We start from the raw sequence: 15433 nt of genomic DNA on the forward strand, positions 1-15433 counted from the left end.
ACAGCTCACCTACTCAGATTCTTTGGCACCTCTGTGTGAGTGCCAGCTGGCCCCAGCAGTCAGTATGTAGGACATACGGACAAAAGAAACACTGATCTCTCAACTGCAGGTGTGCCCTCCAGCACACCTTTATAAAAAAAGGCTCTGGCAAAGGGCCCTCTATAAGCCTCTCAGTGATAAATGGAAATGCAAAAACTTAATTCCTTTCTTTCTGTTTTGGCATTACCTTATCTTCTAAGCAAATCTAAGTTGTTAAAACTTCCTCTGTTAACCAAAAGGCTAACCATGTTCATGGCAAATAAAAAAAAAAAAAAAAAAAGGGGGCAAAACTCGAATTTCCACTTAGTGAGTAATGGAACAAAAGAACAAGCTTTGAATTACATTCTATAATGTTCCTTTCTATTTGATAAAAGTGTCATACTTCAAAAAATTTCAGAACTCTGTATGCCCCACTACACCTTAACACATAAATGCTCAGGCTCAGAGCACTAGGAACATTACAAGCAGCTGCTGGTCTGTAAAAATATGCTGGATACTCAGCACTTGTGAAAAAAATTGGACTTCACACTTAAAACTTCAGGCATCAACAGAGAGAATTTTCAAACATTATTTCTAAGACATAACAGACACAAAACAATAATTAAATAATCCAAACTATTTACAAAGGATAGCTATAAGAAAGGGGAAATTACTTTCATGTACCTTCTTCATAGATTAATCCGACAATGTTCACAGCCTCCCTGCTTACTACAAAGATAGGATTCTCCTCAGTTGTTCTGGGGAAGTGCTGTGCCAATCTGCCAGGCTCTAGTATTAAACGCCGACCTTCATATAGTAGTTCTTGATTCTGAGATGGTATTTTTGTCTGTTTGTAGACCAACTCATGAAATATAGCAGCTCTATAATACAAATACGTTCAGTAGTAGACTCAGTACAACAGTTCAACAATTCAGATTTTGTACTACTTAAATAAAAATTCCTTTTACTTCTGATTAATTAAGAACCAGTTTTCTACATAAAGCATTTGACTTATAAGCAGAACAAAAAGCAGCACACTGCTGAAGACTTCAGGTTGCTCTGTTATAAAAATAAATGCTATTTCCTGCAAAATATCAAACTTCCCTTTCTACCTCTGATTTTCCACCAAAGCATGTCTCTGTAAACAAACTTGCTTTGGCCCGAAGTCTGAAGGTCAGTAAAAAACAGGCAACACCAGATGAGAGGAAGGAAGCATACTTTAGTGTTCTCAGGCATACCCATTTCTTCAAAGGAGATGGATGTCTCTCTCCAAGAGAAAAGTCTTGTGCTTTACACGTCAGAAAGCACACACCTTAAATTCAGCCTGTAAGCTAACTGACAGCCCAATTACCTCCTATAACAGCAGTGATAAGGAAAACCAAAGACAATTTTGTATTTTATTTCCAGCAATCAATGGATATAAGGCATAAGAGTTTATAACAAACTTTCCCTCCCTGACAAAAAAAACCAAAAACCAAAACACCAAATCAACAAACAAAAAAACTCTAACAAAGAAAAAACCCCTTAACTGCACTAAGAGGAAGGACCAATTTGCCTCCCGTGCAGCACTAGTACACTGTCACTTCTTAATACTACAGCTAGTATTCAAATAATCATAAAGGTAAATGAAATAAAACAAATTTAAAAAAATAAAGTACAAATAGCAATTTGAGCTGCAAGCAACATTTCTCTGCAAAAAAATAGTGCTCGGGCTCTCTCAAAATACAAATGACAAAAAGAGAAATTGGAAGAGGTCAGAACTGTATTTATATATTTGATGAAAACTGTATCTGTTCTCATATTAGAGAATAACGCACGCTTTGTATTATTTGTAATAAGGCAGAGAAAAGGCACTTATTTTTGTATCAAACTGTAAACCAGATTTTACAGCTTTTAACATCAGCACTTGATGACCATAAAGTGAACTCCATATAACTCAGAATCCTAAATCGTACCAATTACAACTTCAGAAACCCTGTGAGAGTTTTATGTCAGACAGATGACATGCACATTTTGTATTTTTGAGGACGAGATAAGAAAAGCAACAGCTGAACGCAGTCTCTGGAAAACTATTTTGTAAATAAGAAACATATACAAATGTGGAATGATTCTGTATCATTAAGAGCACAGACACATTGTAACACATCAAGGATTAAGTCTGCATTCTGTCACTGATTAAGACCAACTTTAGCATCAGTTAATTTGACCTTCAATGATTTTATTTTTATTAGAAATATTTGATGATCAACATGCTTCTATGCGCTGTGAATACACAGAAGAATTATAATTTCACTTCCTCAGATAAACTGCCAAGGAAAGGGTACTGAATTTGTAACACTGGTGAACTCAGGTGACAGTAATGTTTCCCTGAATAAAGAGCAAAGAAATGAAAATAGACAGAGAGCACACTTACGTATTATAGCTGTGAATATAAACTTTGTGCAAGGTCATCTGCTGTAGTGAAAAGATGTGGATTATTATTCGGTGCAGTATGTCACTAGTCTCTGCAAAGAACTGGTCAAATCCCCAGCATTTTTCCTGGTCTGCTTCAAGAATATTTGCAAGGACAGGCGTGAGCAGTACCTGCAGACCCCTAGAAGACACCAGGAAGAGACAAGACTTTTCACCTTGTAACCAATTGCAATACTTCATTGGATTTCTCTCATGAATGCAAATCTATTATTCCTTGAAGAATATCCAGAGCTTTTTTTTTTTTTTCTTTTTCCTCTACTGAACAACAAAATGTTTTATGGTAATATTTACTGTTTTTCATTAATACACATACTTTATCTCTTCCCGTTGTAGGCTCAACTATTTTTTCCTTGGCTTTTGACAAATTTCATGGGCATTGGAAAAATGGCATGCAATTTAAGGAGTCTATATTGTAGAATTAAGGTCACCTTCTACCACTGCTGAGCCTTTTACCCAGCTCACCCCACACACTTACCACAGTTTATCACTTTGAAGGAAGCTGCTACCATTTATGGTTTGCTGACTGAGCTGCTTGTGCGAGCACACTGTGTTGCTTTCAATCAAAATCAGCTGGGTCAGCAAAGGCTCATTATTTAAATTGTCAACACTAACAGAATTCATCCTGATTGAGATGGGGCTAAATAAGTACTCCACATATGCAGCTCAATTGCTGCAAAGAAAAATGTGCAACTATTGCCTTACAGTCATTGCTATTCTAGGAGAAAGGCCAACTTAAATTTCTTGCATTTCTACTTTGAGAATCTGAATTGCAAGGAACTTTATGGATCCTACTCCTGTGTTATTAAACACAACTTCAAAGTTTTAACATTATGTACACGTCAAACCTGAACCCAGTGGTAAAACCGGTACCATTTTGAAGCAAGTTCCAGTTGCTTATAAGCGCATTAGAGGTCAGGTGATGCGGTGCTCAAACTCACTTTAGTACTAAACTTATAACTAACTTATAACTTTATAACTATTTAAACACTACTTGAAAATATTACTGTAAACAGATGTTTAATGAAAAAATCTGCTTATTATTTAAAGCACTTCAATTATATGGAATAAGCAGAGGAAGCAACTGAGCAGTATCATGAAAAAATATATACGAATTGCAAGTTCTGCACAGTATAAACCAATGAATTGATATAAACCAGACTTTCACTCTACAGCTCTTATGGATCTACATATTTCAGAAAAGTTTGTTTCTGGCGTCACAGAACAATTTCTTTCTCACTATACCACGCAAGAGTAGTAATTTTAAAATACTGAAGAAGTCTCAGGAAGATAAATAGGTAAGTGGGAGTTGTTTTTAGGATCATATTGTGATTAGATTTGCCATGGCTCTTCCTACTTAGTATTATGACACATGAAGCAAAAATATGATGATAAAAAAAAAATAATCTAAAAAGTACCATGAGAATACATTAAATGTGCTGATGCGAATTGTTTTCTAGCAAAAACGCAAGTCTCTGAACTGTCTTTTCTTCATCATATCCTTCCTACTGCCTCATCGTTGTAATGTCTGAAGTCATATTCTTACAAGAAAGAGGGGCCATCAATTCAAAGTTTAATTCTTAAATCTTCATACTCCTTCCTGAGGGTGGAGAAAACGTAGTAGTAATCTTTCTTATACTCACACCACTTCTGATTCTCAGGTACTCTTTCGTAAATTAGTAGCCATAAAACTATTTGGACAGATAGGAAGAAAAAACACCCGATAACCTAACAGTAGACTGTACCGATCTATTGAAGAATTCAAAGAGAACAAGTGCAACAGTTAGATCTCTGTTCCAAAGACCCAATCCTGAAAGAATAACTGGAAAAGCCCAATCAAGCAGCACTGAAACACTCTGAGAAGTTCAAACTTACTTTGAAAGACTACAAGAAATGGGCATCTCCCAGCTCCATTCAATTGGTCCATTTTCTGCTTTCTGTATTCCAGAAATAGCACCAGAAGGCTTTCCAGTGATTATTTTATACCTGCAATACATTATAAAAATAAGAGACTTCAACTACTACCTCTTATACATAAATAGGTCTAGTAACTAATCCTCAAAGGGGTATCAATAATACAAATCTAAACAACAGATTGGCCGAAATTTGTAGGTGGTGCAATAATTAGGAAGCTTCACTTACAAGCTGACAGAGTGGTGCTAAAATAGTAAACAATGAAAAGGAAACACTTTCGGCTACATTGAAGAAGCAACTTTGTCCACCTCAGATTTGGGAGGAATTAGGAGATGTTTCAGGCATCACTGAAGGAAGCGGAAGTTTTTTCACAAGTGTTAATTAATCACAGTCAGATTTCCAAGGCATTTTCAATTTAGGCATTTACAAGACTAACTTCTAGCATGTTCCATGGCAAGAGATGACATTTGGCCACCACAAAGTCACTTGGGGATAAAGAAGGCTTTGAGAAATTACTTTAACTTGGAAACATCTAGCAATTTGGATACAATTTGGCATTGGCTAACTTTGTACTGAACACGCTAGTATTTCTCAAATTTCTCATGAAAATAATCAGAAGCAATAGACTTTTTGCAGCAGAAAATTTCAGTTGTGCATTCTCTTTTGGGAGGATGAGGTACATACGAAACATACGTTCCCTGCTTATCTCCCAAGTAGATACAATAGCAAGAATGCCTGTGGGATAATCACAGTTTCTAAAATTAAGGAAATTGCAGTCAGCTTTGCAAGGAGTAACAGAACAGAGATGTTAATGGTCTATCAGATTTCCCAAGTACCACCTTGCTTTATTTTTCAAATGCAACACACAGAACAACAACAACATAGAACTAGACTAAGATGAAAGAGGAATCAATTCCAACCATGACATCATAGACGCAACTTCTGTTTCCCATTCAGGAGCTACCCCTGTTATCTTAAGCCACAGTCCACAACTCTGCTACTCCAAAAATATCAGTCTCATGGGTAGCGCGTGCATTTCAAGACTGCCTGGGAAGACAATCATTTAAAGGACAACAAAAACTTGCAGCACTGAAAACCCATTTCAGAATATCATAATTTTGCCTGAATATCCAAGTTACACACATGACACTGCAACAGACCAGCCTAGTAACATAGTGAAGGAAAGATGCGTGGAAATACATCAGTATTTTGGGGGAGCTCTGATGCTTAATTCAGGTCTTAAGGTGCCACACAGTAAAATCCTTGTTGAAACAGAATGTTTGTACTAGTTTTGGCTGGAATAAAGTTAATTGTCTTCACGGTATCTCATATGGTGCTGTGTTTTGGATTTGTGACCAAAACAGAGTTGATAACAAGAGGATGCTTTATCCGTTACCGAGCAGTGCTTACACAGCATCAAGGCCTTTTCTACTTCTCACACTGCCCTGCCAGCGAGTAGGCTGGGGGTGGGCAAGAAATTTGAAGGGGCACACCAGGACAGCTGACACCAAGGGATATTCCATACCATATGGCATAATGCTCAGCAATAAAACCTGGGGAGGGAAATTTGCCAGGGCTGCAGTTGCTCAGAGACTGACTGGGCATCAGTTGGCTGGTGGCGAGCAATTGGGTTTTTTTTTTTCGCATCATTCATTTTTCTCTGTTTTATTTTCCTTTGGGTTTAGAGGTGGGGCTTTTTTGTTGGTTTTTTTTTTAATACTTATTAAACTATCTTCATCTCAACCCACGAGTTTTCGCGCTTTTACCCTTCCAATTCTCTTCCCCATCCCACTGTGGGGGAGTGCGCAAACAGCTGCGCGGTGCTTAGCTGCCTACTGGGGTTAAACCACAACAAAGTTAAAGAATGTTTTTCCTTAAATATTTTCAGTATTTTAATGTTTACAGTATGTGTGTAGGATTTCTTGATAAAAAGCATTTCATGGACTGACTTAATTTACAAACAGATAAAATTCTCCTTCTAAATTACCTACATCACTTCCTTGTTTCTACGAGGTCCTTCAAAAGGTCGGAAAGGCAAACTCCCCGTTGCAGCATGGTAAAAGGTCACCCCAATGCTCCACAGATCAACCGTTGCTCCATACTTTTTCTGATGCTCTTTCCTCAAAACTGCTCGCTCATACATATCAGGATGCTAAAGAGAAAAAAAAAAAAACACCAGAAAAAAGTTAGAATTGCTTTATGAACAATATAAAGAACAAAAAAACTATCATTTCACAGCAAGATAATTTGTCATTCTAAACTTTCATCTGTTTAATTGAAATGCAAAGTTAGTTTGTATCACTGAATTTGCTGAAGTTATTCTGACAGAATATCGCTACAGTGCTCCTAGGTAAGAGAGCCATTTCTATTAAAGGTTTGCAAAAAATATTTTAAAATTTAGCTAAAGATTGCCCACTAGAATAAGACACCACTAAAGAAGAGCAGAAAGCCAGTATTCCTCCAGATGATTTTGAAACAACAGAAACAAACTTAGAAAAAGATCCACAGCAGAGGAGATTATCAGTTATGATACTACCTCTGGGGGGGAAACGTGGCAGGAAGAAAATTATGCCTAAAATGCTTGTATTGATGCTTCTCTGCCTGCCTCTCTTTGGTTAACTATCAAGTAAGTGTATCTTAACTTCACCTAACATCAATAAAGTAGCTCAAATACAAACTGAAAAACATCTACAGAGATAAAGGCAAAGACATTCATAACTAAAATACTGTTGTTCTTCCTTTCACACAAATCAACAGTGGAAGTTAGACCTAGAAATTATTTAAACGCCACCGTGCACAGATCAGCAGCAGAACTGGCATGACCCAATACGAAAAAGGCGGAAAGTTATAAATACAATTATAATACAAAGGTTTAAACACTAATGCCCAACAGTCTGACCACCACCTATTCAACTCTCATCACAAAAGGCCCCAGGCTTCAAACATTTCTTCAACAGAAAGTGAAATCATATGGGCTTACTAAATACTCTTCTGTGCCATAGAGAGAAACAAATTGTTCATCATCTTCAAGTTCTCTTGCAGCACCAAAGTCTGTAAGTTTGTAAACAGACTGACCATCTTCACCTATAACACGCATTATATTGCCTGGTTTGATGTCACGGTGCACTATTCCATTCTCCCGGAGATGATTCATCCCAGCCACTTCAATAAAAAAAAAATAAAAATACAGAATTTATATATGCATCTTGACACGGACTGCACAAGCACAGAATTATAACTGAGGATAGGAAAACATATGTGTTTACTTTCTCACTGGGAAACAGAAATGAGAAAGGACGCTCAATTAACAAAAAAAATCAGGACCAGAGAATATTCTAAGGATTTTTGCCTTTTTTTCTTTTGAACAGCTAAATTACAGTTTTTCTTGCTCTCAGCAGCATCTTTCCCATGAAGTAATGGAGGAAAATTTTATAACAGGCAGACACAGGTAAACCTCATTATTTTTCTAATTTACTCTTCTGAGTTTAATTATCACTAGGAGTCAGTCCAACGTGTGACAAATAATCTTGAAACAAACAAACAAATAGAGAATTATAGGAATGCTTTAAACAGAAATGGCTTCTTAATGCAGATATCTGTACCAATATAGACATAAATAAAAGATCTGACTCCGTATGACATATTAATTTGTTCCATTATAGAATCATAGAATTGTTTAGGTTGGAAAAGACCTTTAAGATCATCAAGTCCAACCGTTAACCTAGCAACGCCAAGTTAGCACTAAACCATGTCCCTCAGCCCTACATCTAAATGTCTTTTAAATATCTACAGGGATGGCGACTCCACCACTTCCCTGGGCAGCCTGTTCCAATGCTTCACAACCCTTCTGGTGAAAAAACTTTTCCTAAAATCCAATCTAAACCGCCCCTGGTGCAACGTGAGGCCATTTCCTCTTGTTCCAATTAGTTGACAGTCATTCAAATTCCTCATCTCTTGTTGTTTCAAGATAAGCAAAACTAGTTTGTTTCAGTCAATGAATTAGACTAAACAGCAAAGTCTACATACCCACATCTCTCAAAACAATTAAGAACTCAGACTCTGGCAAACCAAAGGCATTAGATGGCTCCTCTAAAACTGTATATAAACTCCCACATGGGCAAAATTCCATAACTAGTACTTTGTGTCTAGTCGTTGTCTGGAAAAAAATAAAAAAAGATTAAGTCTGTGACTATTATGAAAACAATGGCAGAAATTACATATAACCACAGGATCTTCCTTTCACAAAAAGAAAAATAAAATCTGTGGCTAGACCATAAATCCCATCCTGGTGATCTTCTTCAAAAGAAGCACAGGTGAATTTTTTTTATTGTTTCACGCATTCTAACTTGGAGAGGGGGAAAAAATAAAGCCTCAAGTTCTAGGCACTTGGAGAGTTGACAGCAATATTGACAGGTAGACAAATGAGAAACTGCAGTACAGAAGAGCAGACAGCAGCAATTGTCCTTCTTTCCTCTTTACTAATCTCAGTATCTGGGTCATTTCAAGAAATCAGTCTCAGTTTCAGCGCAACTACTGGAACTCATACTAACATACAGTTCTACATGTCCTATGTCATTATTTTAGTTGGTTGCAAAGCAAAAGCATAATATTGTCAGGATTACTGAAACACCCACAACTATCAGTATGTATTTAATATTCATACATGTAGATATCTTAAAAATCCGAATTCAAGATAAAGCTTAGGATAGTGGCTTCTTGAGATGGCTTTGAAGAATCATAACTTGTGCCTAAACACTGAAAGCAAGCATATCCTTTCAACAACAACAAAAAAAAAGAAAGAAAGAAAAAAAAAATGGTGGTGGTTGGATCAGAGTATTTATATCATCATATATGTTACCATTCTTTAAAAACATAACTTTTTCCTCTATAGTTAAGGATAAAGCATAAAGACAGTTACTGTGGTTACAACCATGCATCTCAGATCACAACTACAACAATTCATTACCTCTTCTTCGATGGCAAACAATTTGACAATGTTCTTATGATTTAGTTTCTTCAACACTTCAAACTCTCGCATCTGAACATCCACAGGACGAAGGAAACTTATACTGTTAAATACTTTGACAGCATATAAATCCCCAGTTTTCTGTTCAAAACAAACAAGTGACTAATCAAACAGAAGTGTAAGATTGTAAAGGTACCCGTTATCCAAGCATTTTGAGATCTTATGTTGTGCATATGAGCATACTCATATTACAAATAGTTCAAAATAGTATTTTGCATTAAGGTGTTAAGATTCTACTAAAAAAAATGTTGTGTATGCTGGTTGAGTTTAATATAGACTAGAAGCAAACAGACTAGCAGAATGGAAACTCAACATTAACCCACAAAATCTAAGTGTTTTTTAAAAAAGAATAGTTAGCATAAGAAAGGCTACACATTTAAGAACGACCCGTAAACTTAACTGAAAAATAACTTTTCAGCAAGAGGTAAGCAAGCCACTTGCACAAATCAATGAGACACACACAGACTACAGTTGAGAGTCTTGGATTGCTTAAGAGACAACTTTCAGAAGCTGAACGTTGCTCTCTCTTTATTGTTCTGTTTATACTGATAAAGTAGTATTTTGTTTTTTCAAAGAAGGAAGCGTCAAGCACTACATACCACTTATCCAAAATCCTGAAGCAATTCAAACCCACGTAATAAGTGACAGGAGCACAGTCATGAGCTTAATCAGAGACTTAAGTTCTCAAGTGGGACTAAGCCCCAACATGCTCAGGCACCCACAGCACCAGCTGACAGTGCAACTCCTGTCCCTCTTACGGCAAAGTACCTCCCTGCACCCACTCTAGGAATAAGCTTACATTGGCAGTCTTGTGTGCAACAGATTCTTTCTAAGGACAAAGCTTTCCTGTGCTTAGACTAGGTGTGTTGCACAGTACACTTCTGTGCACTACTGGTGCCCAGGTAAAAGTTTTCTCCCATTGAGAAGGAGCTGCAGGTAACGTGCTCAGACTTGTGAGGGTGAGGAGAAGTGCAACCATGAAACCATAAGCTTTACACGGGAATCATTCTGTGTTGAAAATCACTCACCCAGAAAAGCACATTAGCTGCTAAATTACTGCTTAATGTTGCTTCACAGTTACATGTGGAGCATAGAAAACACTGTAGCTTATATATAACTTCATGTTGATTTCACACAGACTGTCATTACTATAAGAGACCGTTATTTTCACAATTATCTTCGTTTTGTGAGTCATACCATGAAATTCATAGGAATGGCCTGACCTACACGAGTAAGGTCATTTTATCCCCTCACTCAGGTTACAACATACACATCAGTATATTATTTACATGGCAAAACTGCTGGAAGATGTACTATTTTGTACTGATTACTCAAGGCATGTCACCAAGAACACGGTAACCTAGACATGTATGAAGCATTGACTTTCAGTCTAAGATTAACAGCAACTTCATCTGATATGATAATATGTTAAGAATATTTTGCTTACAGTACAAAATCACAAGAAACAGGTTTTAAATGGAGAGTAAAAAACTATGACAAGAGAATTTAACAAAGACAAAAATAACATATCACGTAATAAAATCTGATAAGACTTTTATTCCTATTTAAATTCTTAAGCAAGGAGTATAAAAATTTTTTCCATAAAATTGAAGAATGAAGGAACGAAGAATTAATAACAGTTAATATTTTACAAGGACAAATAATATAATATTTAAAAAATCTTCAGAAATAACTGTAGAGAACTCTAATTCAATGGACGATTATTAAAAATTAAAAACTAAGTATGAATAGCTACAAAGATATATTTGCTTTAGGCCTAAACCTTGAACGGTTTGTCGTTGATTTCATGACGCTATTTACATGTGAAAAATTTTCAATTTTACATGTTACTCAGATTAGTAATTCCTCACTAACCTTATGTCGTCCCCGGAAAACATTTGCAGTAGCTCCCTGTCCTAGAATGTCAGACAACAGCCACAGGTAATTTGAAGTGCTCTGCATCTTTGCTCTTTGATTAGACAGTTTTCTTTTTCACCTTAAAAACAAAAGGTTACATGTATTGAATTATAATTTAGTGAAATACACAAAAGGAACTGATTGTAATTAGAAGGAAAAAACCATCACCCAACCACAGCTCCAAAGACATACAAAAGTAATTAAGAACCACCAAGTAGAGAAATAAGAGGTAAAGCAAAGAAACAAACCCAAGCTAGCTCAATAATCAAAACTAATGCCATAGACGCAACACCTCTCTGCATTTGAGGTCTTTACTTCCCAAACTTTGTTTGAAAAAATCAACCGGAAAAGTGAAAGCTTTATAATCCTGTATTGGGTTTGCATGGCAAGGTTTTGGTAGCCGGAGGGGCTACAAGGGTGGCTTCTGTAAGAGCTGCTAGAAGCTTCCTCTTTTGTCTGACAGAGCAGCTGGCTCCAAAGATGGACCCACTGCTGGCCAAGGCTGAGCCCATCAGTGACAGTGGTAGCAACTCTGTGACAACATATTTAAGAAGGGGGAAAAAAAACCCCTGCACAACAGCAATTGCAGCTGGAAAGAGGGGTGAGAATATGTAAGAGAAACAACCCTGCAGACACGAAGGTCAGTGAAGAAGGAGGGGGATGAGGTGCTCCAGGCGCTGGAGCAGAGATTCCCCTGCAGCCCATGGCAAAGACCATGGTGAGGCAGGCTATCCCCCTGCAGTGCATGGAGGTAAACAGTGGCGCAGATATCCACCTGCAGCCCACGTCGGACCCCATGCCAGAGCAGGTGGATGTGTCCAAAGGAGGTTGTGACACCATGGGAAGCCCATGCTGGAGCAGTCCATTCCTGAAGGCCTCTGTCCCATGGAAAGGACCCATGCTGGAGCAGTTCACGAAGAGCTGCAGCCTGTGGGAAGGACTCGTGTTGGAGAATTTTGTGGAAAACTGTCTCCCATGTGAGGGACCCCACGCTGCAGCAGAGGAAGACTGTGAGGAGTCCTCCCCCTGAGAAGGAAGGTGTGACAGAGAGAACATGTGATGAACTGTCTGCACACCTGTGCCACTTGGAGGGAGGAGGCAGAGAAATTGGGAGTAAAGAAAAGAAGAAGGGAAGAAGGGAGGGGTCGGGTAAAGACGTTTTAAGATTCAGTTTTTATTTTCTCATTATCCTACTCTGATTTTGATTGGTAATAAATTAATTTCCCCAAGTTGAGTCTGTTTTGCCCGTGACGGTAATTGGGGAGTGATCTCTCCCTGCCCTTATCTCGACCCACGGGCCTTTCATTGTATTTTCTCTCCCCTGTCTAGTCAAGGAGGGGTGTGATTGAGCGGCTTCAGTGGGCACCTAGCATCCAGCCAGGGTCAACCCACCAAAAGTCCCTTTTCTGTTGTACAGAGGTGTTTAAATGATACAGTAGCAAAACCTATAAGAAAGAGTCAAAAACACATGCACAACATCTTTTGAAAATATGCAAGACCTGTAATCAAATTCCATTATTCAATATATATATATATCAAGGAACAGACACTAGCAATGATGGCAGATAAGTATACAGATCTTTTAGATCACGTTGTCTCTGAAGTTGCACTTCAGCACAACTGTAAAGGGACTGGATTAACTACTTATAAAAAGGCATTTTTACATGAGCTAGATGAAAATCAAAATTAACAGAAGTATTTTCAGCTACTTGCTAAAACGACCAATTACTACTGGAAGAAATTAAGGGACATTTCTCTCATTTCTAAAATTTCACGTTTGGTATGTTACATCATTTCTAGAGAGACAGCCTGGCTTCCCCACCATTCCTGAAACGTAAACTGCCAGATACTCAGGTCTTCACAGATTCAAGGGAAGGAGAAAAAAAAATTTTGATTAAATTAAAATTATTTAGAAAAAACATTAGAACTGCCAGATTTCCCCCCTTGCCAAAACAGCAGGAACTGCAGGTTAATAGCCTTACCTTTTTGGCTTAATTAAAGCACTGATTTTGCCATTAAATTTAGCAAAAGGCTCTAAGGTCAAAGATGTAGCTTCCTGGATCTAAAGATCTTAAGAGCAAAACAGCAACCGGACCAGGGGAAAGTTCTACAGCAGCAGCCTTTCCTCACAGCCTAGCAGGATATCCTGCAGCAGCCTGCGTTAATTGACAAGAAACAGTTAACATACTCAAAAGAAACAAAACCCCTTTCCTGTAACTACTGGAAGAAGTTCGACAGAATTTCCTGTGCATGTTTACGATGAGAAGGTGATTGGCACTTTTTGAGAGCTCCTTGGTGCACAAGATGACACGGCCAGAAGCCTTACAGCAGCAACACCATTTTTTAAAATCTAGATAAAGTTCTCAATGCCTAGAGAAGAAAGGTTTTATCTCAAATCCGAACCAAAGAAAAACAACACCACACCCTAAATCCTTAGAATTCTGATTTAACTCTGACACAACAATGTGCAACAGCAGAATAAGATAACTTCTCCCAGCTAGCAGTTACTGTAGATGCCAAAGTGCTATCTATGATGCAGGCATAGAAAGTAAGAAAGATGTCTGCAAGTAAATAATGCATAGCCCACTGTAAACCATTTGAAAAATCTCTGAATTAAAAAATTCCTCATAATTAAAACCCTGCTTGTAACAAGCCAGCTAGCACAGTAAACATGTATTTTGTCATTTATTTCAAAGCAACATTCGTAAGACCCATAGCAAGATGCAGAAACGTTAATCCTTTCTAAGCAGACAGAAAGCGTGCAGAAGGATCAAGTAAACAAAGAGTTTCTTCAACAATGTCTATTCAAATACCAAAAATTTTAGCAGCCTATTAGAGACAGAATTATTACGTTGCCGAAAGTGACAAAGATGAGGTAGCTTATGTATGAGATCAGCTCTCTTCCTTTACCTTCTTACTTTCTAATTAAATTTGCATGAAGGTCAATAGGTGAAAACAGAACAAACGGACAAGTCTGTGACAGATGAGCCTAAATATCACTCAATGGATTTTAAAAAAACAGCAAGTCACTAATGGGTTCTCAAGGTCTGGTTTCTTTCACTCATAAAACCGCAGATATAATTATGCCAATATTAATCCCAGGGTACACAACCAACGCCAAACCAGAGTCAGTGTTGCAATACTACACTTTTTATCGGCCAAAATAGTACTTTTATAATAATAACAAAGTCTACACTCTTTTAACAGCCTTCACTTCAAAGGCATAAAATCTCACTCAGCTTTGATTTTAATCTTCAAATTATAATAAATTTGATTCAATAACTGATATAACACGTTAGACCTCCTTTAGTACTTTTCCTTTCTGGGACTGATTCAGAACTGATCTTTGCTAAACAACCAGCATTTGTCAAGTTTTCTTTTTATGTCTTCCATTACTTTCCTAGATCAATTCACTAAGAGTTTCATATTAAAAAAAAAAAAAAATTAAAAAAAATCTCTAACTGTGAGACTGGTCCTATCATGGTCCTATCACTTGATTCAATGCTGAACTTTCTATTTCTTCACATCTCACTTATTGTCATTAAGTCTGATACTAGATGAGTCCTCACATATCTAAAGGCATTTTTCTCTTACCAGCAGTTTGATTTATTGTCCCCCATGACTCGTTAGCATTTCAAGGGTTTGGGGGCTGCTTTTTGGGTTTTTTAAATCTTTTTCTGCTTCTGGTGATACTACTTTATTTGTCAGCAGGGGGGACTGTTATAGGAAAAGGCTGCATTGCTAACATGATTTTTTTTTTTAAAAACCCCAGTGCTTGGAAGCAGGAGTACTGTCTGCTTCTAATTAATAAGAAGAAGTTTGCTGTTACCCTAGGCATGAAGGATAGGCACACAAAGCAGGTAGTTCCCCTCTTAACAACTGCAATGCACAAGTTCACCAGGCAAGTGGGGACAGATGATGACGTTAAAGTGAAGGCTCTTTCTGTCTACAGGCAAGATCCTATATGCCACCAAAGCCAACAGGCAAGGTGCTGAAGTTCTGAATAAATGTTATGTTAGCATTATGCAGTCTGGTAAATATGAAGGTTTTATACTTCCCTGTATGCCCTCTTTTAAACCTAGAAAATAA

General features: G+C 37.5%; 1 protein-coding gene across 3 annotated transcripts in view; it reads right to left on the minus strand.

Moving 5' to 3' along the window:
- Positions 1 to 15433, minus strand: part of TBK1 (TANK binding kinase 1) — a 30735-nt gene that overhangs the window by 14246 nt on the left and 1056 nt on the right. For 2 of the 3 annotated variants that reach the window (XR_010069504.1, XM_063323037.1), the window contains exons 2-9: positions 11303 to 11423; positions 9368 to 9508; positions 8428 to 8557; positions 7382 to 7563; positions 6393 to 6553; positions 4363 to 4473; positions 2432 to 2611; positions 703 to 899 (exon numbers count right to left, since the gene is read on the minus strand). Coding sequence is in view for 2 of the 3 variants with exons in the window: in XM_063323037.1 (XP_063179107.1) it covers positions 703 to 899; positions 2432 to 2611; positions 4363 to 4473; positions 6393 to 6553; positions 7382 to 7563; positions 8428 to 8557; positions 9368 to 9508; positions 11303 to 11389 (1189 nt within the window). In the remaining variant the exon portion in view is untranslated. Of the gene's footprint in view, positions 1 to 702; positions 900 to 2431; positions 2612 to 4362; positions 4474 to 6392; positions 6554 to 7381; positions 7564 to 8427; positions 8558 to 9367; positions 9509 to 11302; positions 11424 to 13326; positions 13648 to 15433 lie in introns of those variants that run through there. The other variant, XM_063323038.1, reaches the window with a different exon arrangement.

The sequence above is a fragment of the Chroicocephalus ridibundus genome, chromosome 1, assembly GCF_963924245.1.
Source record: "Chroicocephalus ridibundus chromosome 1, bChrRid1.1, whole genome shotgun sequence".
Classification (NCBI taxonomy): Eukaryota; Metazoa; Chordata; class Aves; order Charadriiformes; family Laridae; genus Chroicocephalus; species Chroicocephalus ridibundus.